This window comes from Melospiza georgiana, chromosome Z (genome assembly GCF_028018845.1).
Source record: "Melospiza georgiana isolate bMelGeo1 chromosome Z, bMelGeo1.pri, whole genome shotgun sequence".
In the NCBI taxonomy this organism is placed as follows: domain Eukaryota; kingdom Metazoa; phylum Chordata; class Aves; order Passeriformes; family Passerellidae; genus Melospiza; species Melospiza georgiana.
This window is the reverse complement of record NC_080465.1, coordinates 2127162-2153921: the sequence shown is the minus strand read 5'-3', so window position 1 is coordinate 2153921 and position 26760 is coordinate 2127162. Positions and strand designations below refer to the sequence as shown.

The 26760-nt window shown below is 38.3% G+C and overlaps 1 protein-coding gene across 2 annotated transcripts in view; it reads right to left on the bottom strand.

Moving 5' to 3' along the window:
• The window catches only part of EDIL3 (EGF like repeats and discoidin domains 3), a 237446-nt gene that overhangs the window by 68433 nt on the left and 142253 nt on the right, over positions 1 to 26760 (bottom strand). For both annotated transcript variants that reach the window (XM_058044014.1, XM_058044015.1), the window contains one exon: positions 6718 to 6899. In XM_058044014.1, coding sequence (XP_057899997.1) covers positions 6718 to 6899 — 182 coding nt within the window. The remainder of the gene's footprint in view (positions 1 to 6717; positions 6900 to 26760) is intronic.

Sequence of the window (26760 nt, the reverse complement as noted above, 5' to 3'; positions counted from 1 at the left end):
GGATTGCGTACATAGGCCTGCTTACCACACAAAAAAAATCCCAATATCCTGACATGTAGTCTTACTTAAACTTTGCTCCCTGAACCTTAACTTTACTGAAATAACTTGAAACAACCCTTTCCTAGAAGTCAAATCTAGCAGGACAGTAACTGTGAGTGAGGATCATTGGCTTTGCCAGTTTTTAAGTGAATGTTTAGAAGGTAAAAATTATTCATTTGGCTATCACAAATCAGCATGACATCATCTCACAGATTTGGATGCTGTCATCCCCACAAGGTGATTAGGATACCCACACATCTTTCCATTATGGACCACCACATAGGTGCTGGGACGCCTTTTATTTGCCTCTTCCTAATGCAATAAACAGCGTGGACAGGCCTTTGTTCCTTTTGGTGTCACCACTTTTTAAGACTTGATTGCTTTTCATATCATAGTGGGAAATGGGAAAGGAAAAATGTAGTTGGAATGCAGAGTGTTGCAGATGCAGAGGATAAATGTGTTTAAAGGACCTGTTCCTTTAGTCCTTCAGCCACATTAGGTGGAGTAATTAAGGAATTCTGGCATGGGGGCTGACAGGGCACATTATGGATGGTGTTCATAACAGCATCAAGCCTCAGTTGCCATGGGGATGCTGACTCTGAAGTGGCTGTTTTGTGCACCCAGAACCTCAGCCCAAAGTTGTTGGAATATGTTTGTGCCTGGGATGAAAGCAGGAGATGTGACAATAAATGGACACCAAGACTTGGGACACCAGGGATTCTGTGGATGATTACACTAAGAAGTAGGCTCCCAGCCCCTTTGTTTTCTGCTCTGAGTACATAAACTACATTTTTGGCCTGTAAGCTAAATGTTTAGATGCTGAGGGAGGTCTGCAGAGAGCAGACACTGGTATTGAATTCACTGAAGTCAGTGAATTTATGGCAGGCTTTGGCTAGCAGACAACCTCTTCTAATTCCTGCAGATCAAAGGTCCTGTGTGGCATTGCTTCAATTCAACTGCACTTTCCTTATTAGCTTCTGTTCTCCACAGCCGAGGGCTTTCAGGTACTTACTGCCTCTCACCAATATCCTCCAAGGAAATCTTTCTATGATATTCAGCCAAATTTTGAAATATTGACAATAAAAAGAAGATCTTTAACAACTTTTCAGCATTTAACTTAATGGCTTAAATCTTCCTATGTGGTGCACATCACCTTGCAGGATGACTCTGAGACAGCGTTTCATAAAGTTCACCTGACACTGAGATGAGAGCTACATTAAGTGATATAAAACATTCAGTGACAGGTATTTTTGGAAGCCTGTACACCAGTGCTCATGAATGAGGAAATGAACTTTGAAAAAATGAATGGTTTCACAGATGGCAGTTTGCTTGGAGCTCTCACCAACAGATGTTTGAGTGAATGTTCTGCAAGGCCTCTGTGTATTTTGGGTTTTATCATTTCATTAGCAAATAGCTATCACCTGGTGTGTACTTGCTCTTTGGAAGCTCTTGATGAGGAAGCTGTTCACTTTTTCTTTTCCCTGGCCTTTTTTTATTTTTTTTTTTTTTTTTTTTTTTTTGAGGGAAAAAACCCTACACAATGCTTTTTTGTTTTCTGCCTGGGGATAAGAATGATAGAACTCAAGGTTTTTTTTATGCAAATAATTTTTTGTGAGTGTCATAGTTGTTGTGATCAGCTTTGTGAGAGTCATAGTCACAGATTTAATTATGCCAAGGGACTGGAAGTCCCAAAAAGGTGAGGCTGAGCAACAGAGGTGGGACTGAAACCAAAAGTTGTTTGGAGACACTTGTAACAAATTAAGACTCAATTAAAATATAAATTCTACCTAACAGCAAGAATATTGCACAATATATTTAGACTTTTTTTTAAAAAGCATTTTCTATGCTTTTCAAGAAAAGAAAGGACTAAACATATTAATTCTAAATAATACAGGGATCAGGGAAATTTTTTGCCCTGACTCTGTTGGGCTAGGTCCCTTTCCATCACAGGTGATCTTTTTTATTAAAAGTACCTGCAGCAAAAGTGTTTACTCATAGCTTCAAGAAATATAGTGAAGAAATTTTCTTAACCCTGGGCATAGATATTAAGGAAGCTAAATTAAAAAGGCAAAAAGTATTATTTACAACAGACATACTGAAATGGTAAATAAACCAAATGTATTTTACTTTGGACTGGAGTACTAATATATTAAATTGCCAATCAGAAGGTAGGCACATTTTCCATCAAACTGTTGAATTTCTCATTATTGTGTTTCATCTGAATTTTAGCACCTAATTTCAGAAAAGCCATTTGGGAAATTAATTAGAAAAATTAGAGAATTATAATTATCTTTCCATATATTCTAAGTAAGATTTGTAGCTTTTCCATTTTGAAATTATAACTTGACTTTCAAAAATTGATTGCAAACAGAAAAACATGAAATATAGATGGAAAGGGATGAATTCTTTGAAGAAAAAACCCCAGATTAAATATTTGAGATCATCTTGTATGCAATAAAAACTAAAAGAAAAAAGCTAAATAATCAGCCTGAACCAACTTTACTTCCCACTTTTGATTCTGCAATCCAAGTGGGCACTCTACCTGTTTTGTAAATTAGTCCTTCAAACCTCCAACTACCCACAATAATAACATAAATATTTGAATATTTTGTTTTGAAAATTTGTAAGCACACCAATGTCTCTGGAGAAACAGTTTATACCATTTTAGTGAGAGATAACAAAAAATATGGGTTTTGTTATTCCATTGAGTACTTTACATTTATACACAACAGCCCCCAGCAACAGGTCAGGTGTTCAAACACATCTCCCACGTAGTGGCATGATGCTCAGTAATTCATGATTTTCCCCAAAACTCTCCAGGTGTAAGCTGTGCTGGAATCTGCTCTTGGTGCCTGTGGGTTTTACACTCTGGAAAAACAATTTCCGTGTCCAAAAGACCACAAAACACTTAAAAGTTGTGAACAGGGGAAAAATAGATTGAGAAATATGAGGATGGTTAAAATTGGGAGAGGAGAAGAAGTGTAAGGGCACAGGCATGGATTCCTAGGCTGGAATTCACTGGAGAGGAGTAACATTCAGAAACTCCTGCTGGCAGTTTGTGTTTTTTGTTAGATAGTAATCCATAGGCAGGATCATATCCATGATTTTGGATATGGTAGAGGGATAACAGAAACAATAGTCCCGCCCATGGCCATACCTATTCTGATTCATACTGCCCGAAAAAGAATAACTAATATAGGAATAGAAAAATGCAGGTGCAAGGAATGAGCAGAGATGAGGTGAAATCAGAATGAAACAAACCAACATTTTTTAAAAACTGTAAATGCAAAAGGACAGAAGGGAAAAGAGAAAACACTGTAAAAAAAATTTAAAAGAGTTTACAAAAAAGACTCATTACTGGAACAGTCAGTGTGAGCATTTTGGCTATACTTCTGGACCAATTAATGAAAAATGGATGTATGTGATTTTTTTTTTTTCCCTGGTCATTGTATTTCCAATCCATAAAAGTTAATATCACTAATAAAGTGCTAAGCAGTACACAGGTGCTATTTTATCACAGCCAACCTGTGAGGAGAAACAGAGGTCAGGAGAACTTTAAAAGGCAGATATGACTTACTCAGGCTTTAATTTGCTTCCAAAAACATGGGCAGTGACCCTTTAAATCACAAGCCAATTACAAGCATTGTAGTGCCTTTACTAATTACATGCTGAGAGTGTAAATTTAAAATGGCAATTTCAATTTTCAGTTCATTGGGAGAATGCAGGAAAATGAAATTGCATGCTAATTAGTTCATGTGTATCAGACACCTGAAAGATTAGACAAAAAATCTTCTGCACTCATTACAAGTGAGTTATAAGCAGAACACTCAAACCTTTTATTTGCCAGGCTGCATATAAATAAAGAAATTAAATGACAAAGAAATTGATAATGATGGAACAAGGCAAAAATAGCTACAGGCTTGTACATAATCATACTTTGAGGGACTTTGCCCATTATACATGGCTTCCTTGAGAATTTATCTAGCATTAGAAGCTCCCCAAGAGGGGAACAGGAGATTGCTTCAGGTTCAACCGCGCTAAATGTTAATTTGCGTGTCCTTAAAATGGTTTTTCTGGCTTTGTAACTTTCCACTTAATCTCTGCCAAGCACTCACACCCTTTTTCAGTGCCTTCTTCTGGGCCAGGTGCTTTGTCACTCAGAGCAGCAAGGAAAAGGTTCCATGTGCAGGCTGCTCCCAGTGGGCTCTGGGGACAGGCTGGTGACACAACAGAGCAAAAATCCAAGCAGAAGGTTTGACATCTTTTCTCCCATGAGCCAGAAATTTAGCCCAAATCTGACTTCTTGTACCACTCCAGAAACATTTACGGAGCATCTCCCCGGGCATTACAGAACCCGTGCAAAAATAAAATGTGGGATTTCTGTTCCTCCTCTCATCAAACTGTTGCTCCATACGAGGGTCAGACAGTGTTTATTTCTTAGAGCTTATTTCATGGTTGAAGAACAAGAAAGTGCTCTGATGTAAAGAACTATTGTGCATAAACTGTGAGTCTGTGGATATCTCCACCTTGCCAGACCTAAAAAGATTTTCTGCAGAACACCTTCCTTCCACCTATCATCTCCCTAAAAAAGTTTCAATTTTCTGCTTCCAGGTGTTTTAAAGAAAGAGAAGAAGAAAGAAAGAAATCCTCTCAAGGCTTCTGCTCTGAAATTACAAATAATATTTTTAATTTTGCCCTCAACTGAAAAAAAAAAGAGGATTAAAAAATAGCACTTGGCAAGTTTTGTGAAAACAACAGACTAAAGTTTGTTTTGCAAGAAAAATTAGAAGAATATAAGAGAATGTTTTAAACACATTAATTGTATGATGTAAGCTTGTCAAAAGTCCTTACACCCCGTGGTTGTCAAAGTTACAGAATAACCTGTAAGGGATTGGAATAACCTCCAAAACTGCATAAAAAAAAAAAAAAAAAAAAAAAGAGAACAAATTCTTCAGACCTGTTGCAATGGGTTGAGACTCTAGACACATTTTCTCCACTGGCCCAAGGATGTTCCTTGCATGTAAGAGCAGAGGGAAGATTTCCCAAGGAGCAAAGTCCAAGGGAGCCTGGCAGCTGCCTCCGTGGTGCCAAGCACAAATGTGAAAGCATCAGACCATTAAATAGCCCCATCCAGCTCTTCTCCTCAAAAGGACATGTCTAGGGGGCCAGTGCTAAATGATTTTGAAATCTTTCTCCAGCTTATTTAATAAAGCCTACACTCTTAACACAGCCCAAAAGCTGACTTTTTCATTATGCATTAAAATTACATTAGCTTTCTACTCCCATGGAAATAATCCTGCTCAGGTCCCCCTGCACGATCCTTTGCTGTTCTTTTCAATGTATAAATTTTACAGACTTCCTAACCCCTCTGATCTTTATGGAGGAAAACTGACTTACAACACGTTCAAGGGCCTTTGTGTTTTCATTCTGCAATAAATAACAAACAGTAGTACCAGTTTTGTTTTTCAGAGGTGACCCAATCCACCACTCCCACTGCACCAGTTTCAGAAAACTTCATCAAACAGTGTGTTGTGTCTGCTCTCCATACAAGAAAAATGAGCAGGTAATTAGGTATGCTTCCCCCCCTAGATAAGTAGGAGCCTCTCAATAAAATTAAACACACGGTAGTCAGGGAAAAAGCATTGATTGTGAACAAATATTAATGCAATGTACACCAAGGTAGCCTCAAGAAGAGTGTGTCTGACACAGCTGAGGGCATTATGGACAGTCCAACTCAATGTTAGCAGATAAAATGCTCAAATATCACAGTTTTGCTAAATCCTGCAGTGGGTTCACTGGAAGGGAAGCATCCTCCTCACACATTGACCATGAGGATTAGTGCAGAAAGTTTTCACATGAGTATCTAACTCACCAACCTTTATTAACCAACAGCTGACGTTGCCAAAGCTCTGCCCAATTCTCATATCATGAAAACACAACCCAAGCAAAGAGCTACAACAACCACTACAAAATTACCTTCATAACAACACTGCTACAGGACTTCATACTCGCTGCTTTCACTGAAGTCACTTTTTGGGCACAGAGAAATCCAGTACACAGTAAGGGCACTGCCATTTGAATCACTTAAGCAATACCATGCTTGAGCGGGATTGAGAAAATGTAAATGTGTATTTTCAGCCCCATGGATGTGTCTGAACTAACAGCTGTTTCAACCTTAATTAAAACAGTTCCTGTTACTTCCAGTAGTGCTTAACCTGCGTGCCCAGAGCAGCTGAGCAAAGAGCACCAGCTCTTCCAGCATGCTCTGGCAGTGCCAAAATCATACTTCAAGGACTTTTAGCACGTGTCAGGATATCTCCACCAAGAACTAAAGCTATGGTATGCTTCTAAGGAGCTGACCACCAAATACAACATATGTGGAAAGCAGTTTTTTTGAAAGGAGCCTGCATAAATCTGCTTCCACGGTTTAGAAGCCACAATGGAACATATGCACAGGGTTTTTTTTTTAATTAAAAAAATAAAAAGGAGCTTGTGCATTTAGTAAAGTCAAGATTATCACTGTTTTGCAACTAAATAATCCCTTTTAGCCTGGGCTATGTCTCTGACAGTGAATAAGAACCTAGCTGTTCGTTAACCACTTGTCTTCATCAGTTTCTTAAGTGACACTGGCAATTGAATCAAGGATGTTTTTTTTCCCTCCTCAGCTCCATCTGTTACCTGAATCCAGGGCCATCTGTCATTTTCTGCTGCAGTCCAGGCATTCACAAGACCCTTCTTATTAAGCCGTGCATAGTAGGGGTACCACTTCTGGAGTCCAAAAAGAGCTCGGTGAGTGGAGGATGCAGTGATTTGTTGGTTTGACACAATCCCTCCTTCTATCCCTAGTGGGCCAGAGCACCCTGCAAACGGGAAAAAAAAAATTAAAAAAAAAAATTTGTCTGAAATTATCAACTCTTCTGAGCTCCAAGTCACTGTAATTGCAATAGAATACAAATAGATCCAGAATATCATGCCAAATCCAGCTTAGAAGAAATTAATTGTGTTTTCATCAAGCATTCGTCCTCATTTTGTTTTCATCAAGCATTACTTGGGGATTGAAAGGCCTATTCAAATTTTTTAATTTCTACAAACAGTTGATACAGTCAAGTACTTAGAAGAAATTCAAAGTACTTGACTATATCACCTGTTTGTAGAAATTAAAAAAACAAGTACAAAAGTATGGCTTACAAATAATTATTCTCATGATGCAAGTAATGAAATGGATTAAACTTTCAATTTATTTTAGTTTATTCTAGCTGAAGACTTGTGATTTTGGGTTTTATGGACACAATGAAGGAAAAAAATTCTCCGATTCAGATATTGAAATGATTGTTAAAAAGTAAATTTAAAATCCTGCAATTACTGCAAAGTTCCATATTGCTGCTCTTCCCTCAAAGTTCAGCACTTAAACAAAGTGCTACAAATTGCTATTGCAGTTATCTCTAGAATTATGAAAATAGACATAAGTTATCATTCAGTCACATTAAAAATATTTAAAGGTTTATCCATTTAATCAGCAAGACTCAAAGCCTGTATTTAACTGAAGTGCTCCAGTTTTCGTAATTTTATGTATGGTATTCATCATTACTTTATTCGCCAGAATACTTGTAGGCCTAATCTTTTTTTAAAATCAAGATATTTCTGCATGCATTGCTTTTTGAAGCCACTCCATTTGGGCACAGGAACAAAAGCATTCAGCTATTGTGAGCAATCCACAAATGTAAATTGAGAAAATTATGAAAATTCATTACATACAAACAATTGGCAGTTTACCTACTATTCAACACCCAACTGAGTAGCTGAGATTTTCCTTTCCCCAGTTCCGATGCAGAATCTGGAGAGAAGGTAATCACAGGAATTATTCTGGCAGCCAGTGTTGCTCTGTGGCCCAAAAGACCTTCTGCTTTGCAGGTCAGCTGCACTTTGGCAATTTTGAGCACCACAGGGCAGATGTTTACTTACATGTCAGGTTTTCTCAGAAACCTGGCAGAGTTTCACCTCGAGCAGTACCCAAAAAATGAACTCTGAAATCGCACTGTTACGATATCCTCATACCACACAGGCAGGAAGTCACAAATAATTTAATTCCTCATTAATTTAAAGGTGCAGAGAAGAAAAAGTGACCAGTGCAATTTGCTCCTCTCAGCCAGGGGATGGTGCAGGGTAGTGCAGCCCCCAGGTGTGGGGTGATGATGGAGACAAAGATAAAATGAACTGAGGTTTTAAGTTGATGATGGTGATGGGCAAGCACATGCTTGTGCTCTGAAAGGGTAAAGCAAAGCTTCAGGGAGTGCTCCTCCTTAAAAACCTAAAAAACTTCCAGGTGAGATGCTCACATGAAATCCTGGCCACACTCAAATTAGTGAGCGTGACTGACATGCACCATGCCATGACTCCACACAGGTTTTTAACAGCCCATGAGTTTCTGGCTCCTCGTTAGGCCCCTGACAGGGGGAGCCCTCCTGGAGCAGTTCTGTGCCAGGAAAGAGAGATGCACCAGACTTTTTCTGTCTTCAGCTTGTGGTTTATTGTTATCTTATCAAAACTTCAGCGCGCTGCCTGCACCAGACTTTCCACACAGGAAAAGCACTACAAAATGGCCCCAGATGTACAGTTTAGAGGTCTTTTAAAGTTGTTTCATCCAATTAACTCTCAAAACACGCTTTATTTCCACTTATCTACCAATACCTCATCCCTTGTCTGTCCATGTAATCTAAAACCTCAGCTTTCCTTGATCAATCACCCTGTGCCACCCCAACACAGCAGAAAATGGAGTAGATGAAGAAGAAGAAGCCTGGGACAATGCCTGATGTCCTTCATCTTGCCTCCATAGTAAAAACCCCCCAAAAATCTTTCACCCTCTGATAAACTACACTCTTCTCTATTATCTGTTTCACAATCTTGTAGACTCTAGGCTATCTCTAAGTCTTGGAAGCTTTCTCCATGGGAGAGGGTCAAAGTCACTGCTTCTCTGGGGCTCAAAACCTCTCAGAGCAGGCAGGGAAATATTCCCTGTTCCCTGGGTTCCCAAAAAGCTCAGCTAGAACCTAAACTCCTCATGCTACTTCTCTTTATCACCCAAAAATAAAAGCTTTGCCTTCTCAGGTAATAACTGCACAAACCAGGACTAAATGTGACTCTCTCCTGTTGCTGTGCCAGGTGTGGGGCAGCACCAGAAGAAAACAAAATCTTTGTCATCAGCATGGGCAGTCACAATGCAGAACGCACTCAGAAAACCCATGTATGTTGCGAAGGTGTCATTCCTCATTGAGTTTTCATCAAGCTTTACTTGAGGATTGAAAGGCCCATTCAAATCTTAGCTGTTTTCTCAAGTATTCTCATCGAAGCAGGGTGGAATCTTTTGGTGTGCAAACTGCTGCATCTGCTTGGAAGACAGAGGTAAATGACTCTTCTCTCCTAAGAAAAGTGTAGGCTTTCAAAAGTTTCTTACAGCTGATTATTAAAGAAAATCTGTGCTGTTTCATAATGGAAAAAGTTCACACAGGTGCATCTATGTGCATGTGTAATTCACCAGCACACCCATACCTACAGGACACATGAATGAAATAAATTAACCATCTTTAACGGCTGCAATCATAGACTGATAATTATTTAAAAGTAGAATGTGAGAAAAGGGAAGAGAGGTTTACTGAGAGGACCACAAAGAGGAGGCATGCTGGAGCCATGCTAACATTTGCCATGTCTGTTAATGCATCTCGTGTCTGAGATCCATTAAATTTTCTTTGAAATATGTGTGAAAATACAAGGCAAAGTTGAATTTTCCTTTCTAACTTGAAGGCAATTTCCTTTCTAAGTTTAATTACCAAGCACAGCACTTAACTCTATTTTTTCAGCTATGACCATACATGCTCGGTAGTGTTTATCTTCTTTAGCTTTAGGAGGATTATTCCTGAAATCCAAAGACAATCTCTACCTTCAGGGAACAGGTACTTTATTGTACAAGCTCCTTATTTTCTTTGCAGTTCCAGTCATGGTTTTGTTATGTTTGTCCATTTTTCAATCTGAGCTAAAGAAAAATACCTCTCCTAACATTTAAAATTACCACATTAGAGATACTTTCTGCTTTGGTGTTCAGTTCAGACTTTACAAAATGAGATGTGTGGAAAGCATGCTACTAGATAATGGTTTCTAAACAATATTATAATTATATTTCTTAAATTATCAGAACATTCTCCTGGTTTTTTTAATTTATTGATTAGCCAGGATTTCAGCAGAAGTTTCATTAGGATACTGTCAGTGAGGTCCTTCCACTGTTAATTTTGCCCTTTTACTCACCCTTTAGGTATTTATTTTACTCAGAATAATTTTCTATAACAAAACCTTTCAATTCACTTTCTTTTATCAATTAAAATCAAATATTGAACATATTTTTGGATAGTCAAATACCACAGCAAATGGACTTCCCTCAGCAATATGGTCATTAATTTTCTCCAAAAACTCCACTAGATTATCAAGTCATTCTTCTTTCTTCTAAAAACTCTATTTATGGGGCGATTGCTCTCTAAATTCACAAGAAATTTGTTTTTCTGAAAACTCTCAGCTGAATGGCCCATCTCTGGTTCCATTAAATGTGGTTTATCACTAAAAGATTGGTTACAGACCAGTTCCTGTACACGATAATAAATTTCAGACATAAACCTCACTTTTCTTTAAGTTATCAATTATTTCTTTAGGTGTTTAAGAGCTGTGATATACCACTAACTACTAACAATGAAAACAGGCAACAAGAGCATTTTCAGTTCTTTTTCTTTTTTTTTTTTTTAATTGAGAAGCATATTTTGCAGAAGTGTAAGATGAATTACATTTTATAGCTATGCTTCTGTTTCTATTAAATCCATGGTTCTTTTAACAGAAATCATGACAGCTTGGGAAATAATAATATCACTACTGTGACAAATTGTGTACAATTCAGACTGGTCAATGTTAGTCATTAAATAAAAAAAGAGGGATATTTTTATTAGTTAAGGCAGAGGCATTGGAGTATGACAACACACTTGATGCAAAGAAATAAAGAAAAATTAAACAGCAATTAAGCTGCCTGACATGATACAGATTCTCCAGGCAGATTTTGTCATCTGGAGCTGTTATTTCAGTGTCATTAAAAAGCAAGATACTAAGGCAAGTTATATTGGTTTTAATCCTACAGTGACAATTATGGGTGTGCACTAAATAAAACCCATTTAATGCTTCTCTTTTTCTCACCAAGCACAAACCTGTGCCCATAAAATCTCACTGTCCAGGGAGATAACAATGCCAAGGTGTACCAAGAGCTATGTGAATGGATCCAGAGAAGGATGGGAAAAATTAACAGTGGAATTTCTCAGTTCTCCTGAGAGTCCCCACCATGTGAAGACAGCAGAGTTATAAATCTGCCTTGGAGGCTTCTTTTACAACCTTAATTAGACCCAGAAACATTATGCAACATTTTGCACCACAAACCAATTGGTTTTTAGTCGAAATTTCCCTTGTGGACTAAGGGTATGGGGATCAAACCACTCCCCAGAAAGGAGATGAATTCTGTGCTTCCACCCTGGTCTCTGGCAACAGCAAATCCCTCCAGATGAACAATAATGTTTGAAAAAACAAAGTAAATGACAGCGAGCTTACTGTGGTATACACTGACATCTCCTCAGAAGAACATTAAAATAGGGAAATAAGTAGCTGATTCCTGTTCTTTATAGAAAAAATATATTTTTTTCTTTTAATTTTAATTTTAATTTGTCTATTTTAAGATAGTTACTACAGCAAGAGACAATAAGAAGAAATCATTGGGTAAATATGTTACTTGAGCATATTTAATTTGATTTTTTTTGCATTTATGTCAGTCCACAAATTAAGCAAAATGTCCAAATGGTTTAAAAATGGCTTGAAAATGTGACGATTATGCCTCTGCAACTAGAATGAAAAGGTTTCCTGTTATTGATGATGAAACATGCCTGATTTTTGCAGCGTGAACATATAACTCCTATTTCCTCCGTTGGTCCGCCTCTAGCTAACGTCATCGAAACAAACAGATGCACAATTGGAGGCAGGGAGAAAACAAATCTGCTTTAGACATCTGCAATGCTTTCTTCCTCCAAGCACCCCATTTTGTGGCGTGAGATGAGCCCGGCTGTGCTCAGCAGGGCCTGGCAGTGGTGCTGAACACAAACCCTGGCAGTGGGACCACAGGTGGCCTCTGGTCCTGCTCGTGCTGCTCCCAGGCTCCAATTTCTTCTTCTCGCTCCTCCTCCTGACACACAAACACCCTCGCCCACTTTGCTCTGCCAGGGACAGCTCCTAGATAACAGCGAGTCTGATTTTTAGGGAGCTTCTCTGGGAGGTGTTTGGGAGTCCGGTGCCAAAGTGCCCGCCTAAATGCAAGGTGTTGTTTTTTTTCAGGTCTTGCTTTGTCACAACCATCCCATGATAACCCCAAAATATTCCTTATAAGTACTAACCAAAATATTCTCGCAGGAGACACAGCTTCCATTCCTCCTTGAGGTGTCTGTGGACCCCATCACGGTTTCAGTGATGTGACAGTCCCTAGATGCCAACCTTACCACTGGAAAGTGGGGTTACAGGCAACCACAGACACTGCATTAATCACTGCTGGAGTTAGCATTGATCACACACATGCAATCCATGCTTCTGCTTATTCCTTCTTTGCGGGGGATGGGACAGGTATAAGTCTAATTGTGTCAGGAATTCACGCTTTAAAAAAGGAACCCACTAGGCTGCGGCAAAATATCTAAATATGGATAACATTGTAACCAGACCAGTGAAGAGATTTTTGCTTTTATTTCTAGCATATCAGTCTCAAAATACAAAATGGAGACATGACAGCTCACTGATCTACACCAAAAATGTCTCTTCCAGCAGGGCTCATACAGCAATACATAAAATCATCTCAGACTAGAATTCTGCCAATCAGACACAGAAAACACATCTTGACAGGCATTTTATTCAGTCTTATAAAACATACGTAATTGTAGCTAAAACAAAGACTAGTTCATAAGAGACAAAGAACAGAGTTCTATTCATGCTAACTTTCTAAAGATATACATTAAATAACCTTGTTGCCATCTTAAAGCAAATTCTACAGAGGCCTATTGTTGTTTTGTCACGTCTACTGCTTGGGAAACTTTTCTGCTTGCATGGGAAACTTTTCTGCTGTATTTGCAATGCTAACAAAACTTCAGTCTGAGGCCTACATACTTCTTTTAACCATTTCTTAAAAACCCTCTAACCTTATGGATTCCAACACTTCTTGTTCTTCCACACAGAGATTTCCACTCCCTGCCCATGAGCAATCGTCCACACCGCAGTCCCCAGGCTGGGATTCGCATCTCTCTGATGGATATTCAGAGGCATTTCCTACCTTGAGCAAGTGTGCAAAAAAATTTTTTACTTCCAGCATAGCACAGGAGCGTATGGAGACAGCAGTGAAAGCAGATTATGTCTTTTTCTATGTAATGCTGTGATTGAAATGTAGGGTGGTTATTCAGGACTGCTTTGCTTGGTTCTAGTCTGGTATTTCCTCCATTCTGCTCCTTGAGTAGGATGGGTGGGATTGCAAATTTCACATCAAAACCCATTTATTCATGGCTTAATGCTGGGCAACTGCAACAGAGCACAGATTTGAAGAAGGGAGATATATTCAAGAGCAGTAAAATTAAAGGAAGATACAACTTCTGATTCAGGAAGATCCTTAAACGGAAGACTGGGAAAATACACTGGGACAACCATTTCTTGGTGCTTTTCCCCTTTCTTACTCTCAATCATCAGTAATTCACTTCTGATCACTGTCTGAAACACCAGACCAAGCATTGTTATTCCTACGCTCAGAAACAAGAGTACATCTAAAACCTCCTATCTAAAAAGGTGTAATCAGATTTTTTTTAAATTAAAAAAAAAAAAAATAGTATCTCTCCATGAGGTGATTGTGCTTGTGTTGAACTCCATCAAATTAAAACTACTGACTGACATCATCCCTAAGCATGTTCAAAGTGGTTTTAGAGGAACTGGGCTGGGAAGAATTTGAGAATGAAGATTTGTGTATCCCTACCTGAGAAAACCATAGTAATAAACTACCTGAAAAAGCTTCTATCCAAAGGAACACCAACTACATTGCAGCAGTACCATTCCCAATGTGTTTCCTGAATCCAAGAAAGACAAGGGCATCCTGGCCTGGATCCGGAATGAGTTTATACCACTTATTTAAGCTACAGCATTTAACAATTCACTGGTAAACATTACTTTTGTTTTGTTCTCGAGCAGCAAATCTGGTTTTTGAGGAAAAAAAAAATATATTGCAGTAAGTCCTTTAGTCTCTCAAACTCTGTTGAGCTTTCATGTAGAAATAAATTAATCTTTATGTGAAAAATGATTTTTACCTTTCAAACTGACACTGTGAAAAATAACATTTCTACCACGTCTGAATGTTGACATTAACCATCGACATAACTCACAGCCACTTAAATACCACTAAAATTAATCCAAGTAAAATAAATTATGGTGCAACACTAAAAAAAAAAAAAAAAAAACCAACCCTACCTCACAAGAATTAAACTACATTTATATTAGAGAAGGGAAATTCATAGTAACTTTCAAGTAAAATAACTGCGATGCTTACACATCTAAGAGATGACAGAGAAAGAAGCCATAGCCCCTAAATGCCACATAACAGCAATTGATTGTTACTATTTTTAGATTAAGGTGCAGTGACATGGAAAAATACATGGTTCTGAGTACTTTGTACCAATCTCAACATTTTTTGTAGGACCTGGATTCCGGAAGGTGTGGATGGAGGAGATTTGTGCTGTGGTGCATCTTTTCATTACCCACGTCATTTCCAGCTGTTGCAAATGGTTGTGGCAAAGGCTTAAAGCTAATCACCAATTTAAGCATAACTTAGGCATTTACAAACAAAATTGGGGGACCAAGCTGCACTTAAAAAGAATCTTTATTTACTGCTGCTGGCCCCTGCACAATCCATGCACTTCTCCTCTTCTCAGGTAGTAACAGAAATATTGTTTTGAACAATACAAGGAAAGCTTTCCTTCTTTTTTAGGAAATTTGCTTATTAGACACTGTTCTGACAACCACAGACAACCTCTTTCACAGTTTCTAGGCTTTATATTTGCCTTCGTATATCTTTAGAGGCATGTAAGTTTCTTTTTTATTTTTGTTTATGGAGTGTGCAGCCAAACAAAACCCTACCTGTGGGCCAACTGAATTATATCACAGTGTATCTTCCATTTTCCTTAAATTCACTCAAAAGGATCTTTTTTTTTTTTTTTTTTTTTGGGGGGGGGGGAGGTCACAGTGCAACATTTCTACTCCAAAACTTAATAATTTTGATAGCCAACTACAAACACTGCCAATACTGCTGAAGTGATATGCTAAATATGAGCTATATTCACTGTACTGGACACAAACTGCATGCAAACGACAGTAATTCAAATCTGGCTGCACAGAAACAGCCCTTATGGTCTCTAAGCTGTTTCCATCTCCTTCTATAACCCATCCAACATCTTAATAACTGGAAATTCAGATATCTTCATTTAGATCTTGCTCCCAGAAGCCATTTGGTGTAGATATAACCTTATATTCCTGTAAAGCAGCTTTACAGATCAGGGCTTGAAGCCCTGTTAAAAAGACAGAATTTATTTAAGGGTCATGCACTTTTATGAGGGTGGGGGAAAAAATTCAGAATGTAGATTCAGAAAGTTCTGGGTTTATATATATATGCAGTAGAAGAAATCTTTATTAGTATAGCAGTGCAGTAAAATGAGATGTTTTATTTGTGACTCCGTGGTGTATTTTAAGCATAAATATCTACATCTAGATTTTCTGAATATGCCCTTATTTTTCTTTATATCTCCTTATTTTTCTTTATATCCCCTTATTTTTCCTTATCAACATCTATTTACCCATAAAAAAGGGCATTATTCTGAATTGTTTAGAGAAACATCAAACCAAAAAAAGCAAACATAGGGAAGGCAATTCATGTGACTCAGCTTCATACATCTGAAAATTCCATATCTACTCCAGAGTAGCTGCTCAGGCTGTGTTTGTCATTTGTGGGAGGAAACAGGCAAGCCTAAAACACAATTTTTATCATTTCATAATCTATTAAGAAACCATTCAAGGTAGATGTAATTAGATTTTTCTGTGTCTACTGACCAAGAACAAACCTAGAGCATTATTTCAACTTAGTGCCTAGGTTTAGGAGGATAAAATTAAGTGAAATAATTGCAATTAATTTTAAAAACACTGAAAAGACATTGCTTTCAAAATACATGTTGATCTATTTTTCTGCAAAGCTAGAGATAACTAGGCAGTAAACATACCTGGGCTTTACAGAAAGAGGTCTTTGAAGAAGGAATGATGAGGAGGTGATGGATGAACACAATAAAAAAAAACCCAAAAAACAAAAAAACAGCATTCCAGACTTTGGTTTTCTTGTTGACAAAGATGATCAAAAAAGGTGGATGTGGCTTTGGAACTGGCAGGGATGGAGCATCTGACCTGAAAGGAGATGCTGACAGAGCTGGAATTGCTCAGCCTGAAGAAGGGAAGGCTCAGGGGGATCACATCCATGTGAAAAAATATCTCGTGGGAAGGAGTGAACATGGAGGCTTAAAATGTGGAATTTTAACACCAAGTTTTAAAATGGGAAATGCCATTTGAACGCCAGAAAATGGGGTAGGTTCTACATTTTAGGTGTGTGTGATTTGAGTTTGTTTGGTAGTTGGTTTGTTTTGTTTGTTTGTTTTGGGGTTTTGTGGTATTTTTTTGTCTTGTGTTTTTGTTGATGTTGTTGGGTAGTGGTTTCTTTGGTTGTTGCAGATTTTGGTTTTTCGGTTTTTTTTGTTTGTTTGTTTGTTTGTCCCAAGAAGGAATAATCTGACATAGTTCTCTTGATTGCGGAACAGCTTCTTTATTTCTCTTATTTAAAATAGGTGAAGATTTGTCCCTGAAGTAGTTGACTTTATCTAGTGCTATACAGTTTTGCATGAAATAATAACACATAATTTGTTCATTAGCACTTTATCTCCCCTGGGAGCTGGTCATAGGCTGAACACTTTATATTTACATTCATACATATATATATATATATATACACACATATATATACATATATATATATACTATATATATATATACATATATATAGGACAGTTTCATAATGTGCTTGCAGTTCCAGTTTTTAAAAATAAATTTAGATATGAAAATATTTTGGTTCCCACCAGTCTCAGCCTTTTAGAATGACAGCTGACAAACAAAAATTGTGTTTCCTCTCCTATACCAAACCAGTTTTTTCCTGGTAGCTGTATGGATAATCAGCTATATTTGTAAAAAGCAGAAGTTCTAATTTTAGGAATTACATCTTCATTTCCAGGGGAAGGTAGAGGACCAAGGAGACTTTTCATTTTACCAGAAGCTGCTGCATTTGCAAGTGTGTGCAAACCATATGTGTGAGCTCACACCACGACAGACTGAGGAGGAGCTAAGTATACACAGCAGGTATATTTCTAAATACTCCTTTTTTGAATTGCATTTCCTTCCTTTTTAATTTGGTTTTATGTTTATTTTTTTATTTTTTAAATTTCTTTTTTTGCCAGACACGTTCTCAGTGCCATCTCATCTGCTCTCAAGTTCATGACACATTTCTTTCTTTTTTTCTATTGCTCTTGTGCTTCCTCTCAAAACATCACTTTTAAATACAAGCAAAGCCTAAGCCCTCCCACATAGAGGCAGGTTTTCCCTCAGAATTAATTCCAGGTTGTGCAAGACCTGTGCATGGAACGCTAACTTGTAAAATTTTAAAACTCCACAGATCTCTAAAATGAATTTAAAATCGCCAATGCCCAAAGGAGATGGTATAATACCACAGTAATGTGAGCTATAAATCTGATGTAGCTAATCAGACCATTACTAAAAAACTAAAAATCTCCAGTTTCAGCATTTTTGGTGCTGCTTTGGGGTTGAGTATTCAGCGTCCCATTTTATGGGCTGGTGTTTGCAGAATCCTCATGACCGCAACACAGCTCAGCTCTGCACATTTGGGCCACTGGGTGTTTCAATCATTCTGCAGCTGATCAAACTGTTTGCTCAGTCCTGGCTGCTCAAGTGGGGCTTTTTTTTTTTTTTTTCTTTTTTTCCACAATTCAGTGTTCTGATCTGAGAGCTATTGAGCAGCTCCGTTGTAATGACTCGTGTTAATTGTTCTGAGGACTCATCCTAGGGGCACGACCGAATCGATGTTTTCATTCCCACTGAAGGAATTTAATCAGCATTTCCACTGGGACAAGGCAGCAAGCAGATCAGGTGTTCCTCTTTCTAGTCAATCACAGTGCAAATGAAATAGCAAAATATAATTTATAAACACCCTCTTTTTTTTTTTTATTTTTTTTTTTTTTGCACTTCAGTAGACTCGGAGAACATGCAGTGCCAGTAGTGATTATGTGAGATTATTTTGTCTAGATAAAAAAGAAGTCACAGGCTTTGTAACTTCAAGGTGACTCCTAACTCCACCATGAAGCAGCATATTTTCACATTCCTGGATGTGGTAATTCTATAAAGCTATCCACCTCTGAAATCTGATTAACAGAAGACATTTATCTCCATAAGTTTACTCCACAGATTTAAAACAAAACAAAATGGATTTCCTTGACCTATTAACATTGTAATTATTATTGCTCTGATTCCTGAAGTGTGACTCCCAAGGATGTTAGCAGACAGTGTGTTACTGCAGCACTGAGGTGCAGGGTATGATTAATCTTGTTTTATGCCTTCACATAAAATAATTCACGTCAAAGGCAACATCTTCACCCATTTGCATCAGCAGCAGCTAACGAGCACACAGACACTTTCAGACAAGCAAAACTTTTCAAAGGATGCTGTGTTGAGCTCCAGGTCTGCAGGAAGTGACATGAAAATGAGGTGATTAGTTGTGTTCCACGCAGCAGAAGACAGCTTTCCAGGCAGCAGTGGGAAGAATTGCCACCTATTTGCTGATGTGTCCAAAGAGATTAAAACCCTTTTTGTGCTGATGCAGCACGTCCCCCAAAAGCAGTGCATTATTCTGTTACCACCGTGGCCAGCACAGTCCATGTGTGTAAGCAGTGGCCATCAGGATTAATCAAATAAAAAGAAATTGAACGTTACTTTCCACTTCCCAAGAGTGCCATTATTGTTGCGTGACTGTCGTGCGTTTCCATTGTCAAACCCTTTTTCAAATTTTTATAATAAGGCCATAAAATTAACTTTGGGCCTTTATGTGCTCTACAGGGTCCATGCTGACGATTGAGACTGAAAATAAATTTAGGCAACTCTTGGGCTGGGTCTGAGATTAAAGAAAAAAAAGTAAGCAGAAAGAATTTTAGGCTTCTTTCAGGATTTTTGGACACCACTTTTTCTAGTGGTGAAGTGATTTAATGACATAGTTTTTTTAAGAATTGGACCAAAAAAAGATTCAGGAACTACAGAGGTGTACTGATAGATAGTTCTATGATTAAGATCACAATGAACCTAAGAAAAGATGTGGAAAAGAGCCAATATTCCTCCCATAAATGTCAGTTCTGCTTCACTTGTTGCAGTCCTTTAATAGAGATGATATGCACAGGGGTAAAGGAAATACAGTGGAAACAAGCACACTTGGATTTGCAGAAGGCACTTGATGAGGTTCCACATGAAAGCATCTTTCCAGGGAGGGCTGAAATGGCCCTGCTATAGCCAGGAGCCTAATTACAGAACAGAAAATGTCTTTTTCAGGACAAAATGTTACCAGTGGCATTCCCTGGGGGTCACTGCTGGAGTCAGCTTCACTCATCAGCGACCTGGAGGAAACTGTGGATGGGGAAATTGTCCAATTTGAAGCTCTCTGGATCAAACGCTGCTCTGATGATGGGCAGCTCCAGAAGGACGCGGAAAACTGAGTGGTCAGAAGAGCGAAAGATGAACCTCAATGTGCTCAAAGGGAAGAGAGAAAATCACTAAAACGTGCCTGCACTGTACTGAAATTGGAAATGGCCATTTCGGCGGCAAAGAGCGCAGGATTGGAGAATGAGGAGGAACAGAGCTTTGCATAAACACTGGCAGGATGAATACAGCGCTGCTTGTCACCTCGACATTACTGAAATTAGGGAGCACTTGCTGAAATTCACAAGAAATCAGCTTAGCCTGTTTTTTTTTTTTTTTTTTTAAAAAAAAAGTAATTCTTGGCGTGGTGGGTTGTGATCTTTCGGAGCCTTCCAGACGATGCAGCACCCAAGGGTTCAAAAAGGAGCTGGACAAATTCAGGCACTGCAGATCCAAGGATGATACTAAAGAGACTGATCAGGGGTGTACTTTTAATATTCTTGTCAAATGATTGTCATTACCACAGCCAGAGACTCATCCAGATGAAATACCTGACCTAATATGGAGGATTTTTGTATTCTTAAGAATTTACCACTAACATGGTAGGGGAATGTAGCTAAGAATCCCTTTTTTTTTTTTTTTAATTCATATTAGTAGTGTATTTAAAAATAAACTCTCCAAGAAAACATTCTGAATACATAATGAATACATCCATTAGAACAGAAAGTAAATGTTAAAAAGCTACTTTTTCAGAAGCATATCCTTTTAATGTTGTTTATAGGCTCTTTACTTGGTGTTCTGTAGGAAATTTAATTAGCCAATGATTTAATTTTATACAGAAAAAATTAAAAAAGTTTGTTAGGGGATTACCAAGAATAGGGTTGCATTTCTCAGCTGAAAAACTAAGCAATAATATCCTCTTTCCTGAAATAAAAATAAATGTGTTCAATGAAGCCAGTAGATAACTGTGGTGTTTCCATTTCAAGGTTTTAGGTAACATCATGTAGTCACAAAAATCCAAATAATTTGGCATTTCTGTTTTAAGAGTAAAGCATGTGTAAACATTTGAATTTATTGTGGAGAAAATCTTCCCATCTAATCTTACAAAAAGCTTTTCGAAGCGTTTGAAGAGGCATAGATTGATCTTGTAGCTTTCACTATTATCTATTTAAAAACAACTATTCATAAATGTTACAAGAAAAGGCAAATGTGATGTTACCTGTCAGCAATACATAAATAGGTGTAAATACACCAATTTCCCTTGATTCCTTAAACTCTGCCATCTGAATGTGAGCCAGGAGTCCTTATTGTGGCAATAATATGTCTATTAGGAAATTTCATATAAAGCTGCACAAGGCAAAATTGAAGTGCTACTACCAGGGCCAACCTGTTTGGTTCTTTTGATTAAAAAAAAAAAAGAGAATAGTACTAAAGCAAGCTATTAGTTATCCATAACGATTTATCAAAAAACTTTAAGATAAAAAAGAGAGAGAAAAAAAATTAGTTTTAAATTTCCAATATCCACTTCACCCCATGTCCTCAGTGCCAGTGCAAAATTCTTGTATGACCCCAGAAGCTTCCTAACATTTTTACTGTCGAAGTCTCACTTTGTAAAATTCCTTCTGACTTCCAATCCCTTTGGGGTTTGCAGGGACCCAAGCATCACAACACTGGGGGCTGTTTTGCTAATTCACTTGCAACGGGAATTGACAGAGAAGGGAAATTTGTTTCCCAAGATGCCTTTTGTGAGAGGACCTAATCTCAGCAAAAATCACTCTTCTGCCAATGTTCCTTCCCAGTAATTCACCAAATTATTATTCACCCAATTATTTGGTGACTCACTGGGCCTGCTTCTCCTTGTACTTTGAAGTTGTGGTTGCTGGGCTACTTGGTGGCTAAAAATTAGGCTTTCCACCCACCCCACTATTTCAAAGTGTGGAAAGTCTCTGAAATTAGCACTCTCCATCACTAAATACCAATAACAAACAACCCCAAAAAATAGTGTTTCAATATTTAAAACAATGTGAAATCAATTCTAGAGAAATGTAACATATATAAAGGGGGCAATCATGTTGCACATCATTATTAAATCTCATTTTACTTCCAGGAGATATATATTTGTGTCTAAGATTAAACACAGCTTTCAAAGGACCTGTGCCCCGTTTCACCTGCAGAAAACTCAGTGGAAAACCCACCACACCTTCAGCAGAGATGAGGCTGAACTGATTCCATTGTGCACTTTGGGAAAGAAATTTGATTCTTGAGGATTTTCCACCTGACCTTTTTTATCACAAAAAAAAAAAAATCTTCCTATGTCTAAAAACCAAACATTCACTCAGATCCACACCTGATGGAAGGGAAGAAGGCATTGTGAAAGATATTGTGGAGCGACCAGGAGGCAAGAAAAAGAGGATGAAGAGGTTTCATTAATAACAATAAAATTATTGTTCACCTTCATCTATGGAAGCTCCTATCCAGAAGAACAAGAGAATTTTTCAGAATTACTGAAGAAAAATAATCCTTTTTTTTTTGCACAGAGAGGACATGAGGTTCAAATTTGCTTTCAGTGTTGTACATTTCCCAGCCTTATTTGTGTTTTGCTAACTTTGATGAAATGAATTACAGCACTGTTACTTTTTGTGCTACATCTACAATGAAAGCTCACATCACAGATGGGTAAAATTGAATTTCATAAAAAAACCAGGAAGAGTGTAATTACACAATTAGATTTCAGCAGCAGGAAAATAAATGGGAATTGATATTATTAGAATAACAATAAATATAATATTGCAAACTACGCACTGAAACTGATCTTCGGTGAAGGCGTGCAATGTTTCTCTCAAATACACAGATTTGCCAATGGAAGGAAATCATGTTTATGGGTGAGGTATGCCAGATTTTGCTGGATCAGCAAAGGATATTAATGCGTTTTAAAAGGTAAAATTTCACATTATATTTTCTGTAAGGAAAATGTCTATTTGCACCAAGCTAAGGGATGGCCAAATTACATTACAGGAAAACAGTCACTGATATGAAGGAAAATTGAACTAAGAGTTAATTCTGTCAGCTTTTCTTGGAAGGCATCCTACCACACTCGCGAGTCTGTCCCGAGCAGCGGGAGCTGCGATCCTCCCCTCACCTCTCATTTCCTTCCCCTCCTGAAAGCTGCAGGTGGGAGAGCTGTGCTGCTGGGAGTGGAGGTTTGAGTTCATTTAGGGCTCGTGGAACTGCGTTCTGGTTTTGGTTTTTTTTGTTTTTTTTTTGTTTTTTTGTTTTTTTTTTGTTTTTTTTTTTTTTTTTTGTTTTTTGGTTTTGTTTTGTTTTTTTTTAATTTTTCCCCCTTGTATTTTCATGTTTCACAGCCTGGTTCGAGCCCCAAGACTAAATGAAATTCCAAAACGTGAGCCAGCTTTCAAACCTCCAAGTTTTTGCAAGGTTTATGCCACGCTCACTTGTAATTCCACTCTGTGCCCGGCTCCATAACTACTTCAGAGCTCCAGACAGTTTCATTTTGAGGAGTTTGTACAGCCCTGGATATGATTTTACTCAAATTGATGATTCCTGTGTCCACCAAAGGGCAGCAGCAAACAAGACCAGGCTAATTCTTATGGCAAGCCACCCTCCCCAGCCAATCTATTTGGAAAAAAATACCCAATATCTTATGTAATAAGCCTTGAAATAAGGTATTTCAAAAATGTTCCCGTGACTTGGCTGCTGGGAACTCTTTCAAATTGACTGCAGCTGTAAATTTTTTATATTTAATACACCCTTATATGTTTATATTTAATATATACCCCTTTTCACACGTTTATAATCATTAGTGGTTTTTCATTCCATACTTTTAGGAGGCTTTTTTTGGTCATAATAACCCGTGATTTGTTTTGAGCTTCCTTCTGCAGTCTACAGTCCAGCTTTTATTTCTTTTATAGTACCAATTTCTTACCTGCAAATTATTTTTCATTTCTGTGAGGACATAAAAAAAGAATGTGCATTATTGACCAGACCAGGAACTTAAGGGGCTATAAGGGCTACTTTGAGAATAATGGAGTGCTGTAATTTTTCTTTTAAGGCTTAGAAATACTGAAATATTCATTGTCATAGACTTTGCCACACATAAAAATGCACATAAAAGTTCTTCCAACAAAGGAACAGTGGATCATGTTTATAAGGTAAGATTTTTTTTTTCTCCTCTACTCTTTTTGTGTGTCTGGGACTCTGTGAAAAGGTAAATTCACAGTGCTCCCTCAGCAGGAAAAGAGGGAGAAGGAATCCCTGACTCCATCCTCTTTTTGCTGAGGGTAATTGAGTCAAGAATGACACAAACCCTTTAGAAAAGGAGATCCACAGGTTAAAGTAAGAAAACATGGCAGGAAAGTTGCCACAAGGTGGTTCTATCTAAAGTCAATAATATAGGGTTGAATGCAGGGTTGAGTTAATATTGTGGCTTTTGACTCCTCACAAAAGCCATTATTGCACTTGGTGACTCACGGAGCAAGGAAACAATTACACCTTTAAAATATTCCTATTGGGCCTTCAGGGCTTGCCCGAGCGTTTTACACTGAGTTTCTGCCACGTAAAGACTGAATCCTCCCCCACCTAATCAAAACAAGATATTGAGAAATTAGTTTTCAAAGGGAAACAAGATATTGAGAAATTACTTTTCAAAGGGAGATGCCCCTGCACAGTGCCAGAGCAGCAAGATGAAAACGCGCCCGAAGGCACGGGGCTGAGGACTTTGCTTCCACGGCAAACACGGCGAGATCAGTCCCATTTCTCCTTTGTGCTGGACAGAACTGCAGCTCTGACCTGCTGAGGCCAGCTCTTGCCAACACCTCTGTGTCCTTTCTGGACAGAGAAAGTCCCTGGTGGAAGGGGGGGGGTGGGTTTGGAGCTTTGCTTGAAGGTTTTAGAGATGTTGGAGTTTGATTAATATTTCTCACTAGGTCATTGAAGTGCCCGGGAGAACACGTCAATGTTGACAACGTGTTCTGTCGTTCCTACAACATTTTCTGCCTCTTTGCACTTCTGTACCAAAGGAAAGCAGAAATGCCTGCCAGACAACATTCAGAGAGCGGTGCAGATTCAGCAAAAATCATCATTTTCAGCAAAAGGGCTCAAGAGGGGTTTTGTCCAATGCAAATATAGAAATTGTATTCCATTCAACATTAGCTGAAATAGTTAAAAATGTGCACAAAGCAGAATTCTTATTACTGATGTTAGCCTCCCTTTCAAGGAGAAATTCAACTTTTGAAATACTTTTTGCTTCTGTTCTTATGGCATGTTCAAAAAAGGACAAATTACTGAGGTTGAGTTGAATTACACGGCCTAAAGTCACATTTGACATGTAAAAATTCTCCCTCCTGCGCTTTCAGAGTGTATTTCTGATATGTTTCTCCTCTGAGATATTTCTGTAATCCAGGGAGCTCATACTAGTACTATTAACTTGATATTAAATGGATAAAATTCTTTTAGGCACAATTTTTTTTTCATCATTTCTTTTGTATGAGATTAACCCCATATAATCCCATAAATCCACAAGGATATCATGTGAATGATAAATTAACTACCCTGAGGATACTGAAAAATTAATTCTCTGTGATTAATAATTTTATATACATACATCTACACCTGCACACACATATATGCATTTCTATAAAACGTCCTTAATCTTTTCATGGAAGTCCTGAATTTGTCATCTAAATAATGACTAGCAAGAATGCACATATTTACCAAATTTTTCTGCAGTCTATCCTCCGCTGACAATAAGCTGACAACACTGGCTTTTAAATTCTATGATCTCTGAAGTGAAACAAAGCAAGAAAAATATTAAAATTTAAATAAACTCTTCTCTTGCCTTAAAAATTAATTAAAGAAATGTTTTTACTTTCTTGATTAGATCACCATTTGATTAACATTTTTTAGCTGGTGTTAAGCTTTGATTTCATGCCCAGGCTCTTTCCCCTGCCATTCCTTTGTACCAGCCCAATACCTGTGTGGCTGTGAAGTTCACTGGATCAAAGAACTGATCTGCTTTATTAATTACCTTCTTTTATTCCCCCTTGCCACTCCTTCATTGGTATATTTGTGCAGCTTTGTATTTCAATGACTTCTGACTTTATGTTCAACACATGCATATATTTAGTATTTGAGATCATGAAATAGGCACACATTCAAAACAATCAAGAATAAGCTTAAACTCAAACTTCATAATTCATTGATCTCAGAATTAGTCAAACTGATATTTTGAGCTGTAGGGAAGAGTATGCCCTCCTAAATGTCATTGTCAGAGAGTTTCATGATAATCAGTAATTTAGGGAACTTGTGTTGATTCCTGGCAGGGGAAGGGTTTCACAGTGGCTCACTGCAAGCTCAAAGTATTTACTGGTTTTAGGTTGGAAATGCAAGATGTGTGTTCTATTTCCATCTGCCAGAGGTGGGGCAGTTCTCTGCTGTTCACGGGGCAGTGTTCTTTATCTCTCCCACAGCCAATCCTCCCTCCAGGAGCTCTCTGCTGTCCATGGGCCATTCATCATTAATCACCTTCTGTCCATGGCCAGGGAGTGTCCCTGCAGGGCTGATCCAATCCCACCATCCCATGGGGAGATGCCCCGCCCAGGGGAGGAGCCAAGCATTCCTGCCTGGATCCAATCTGAGCTTTGGGACACCCCAGCAGCCTCTGCCCCCTGCGCTGCCAGAGGAGCAGCTTTCTGCTGCCCTGCATGGCCAGAGGGAGCCCAGGCCCATCTGCAGCAGCCCTGGAGCTGCAGAGGAAAACTCCCCCCTTGTGCAGGATCCCTGCTGCAGCAGAGCCACAGCTGGGGCTGCAGGAGGGCTGAGCCCCCGTGGGATGGG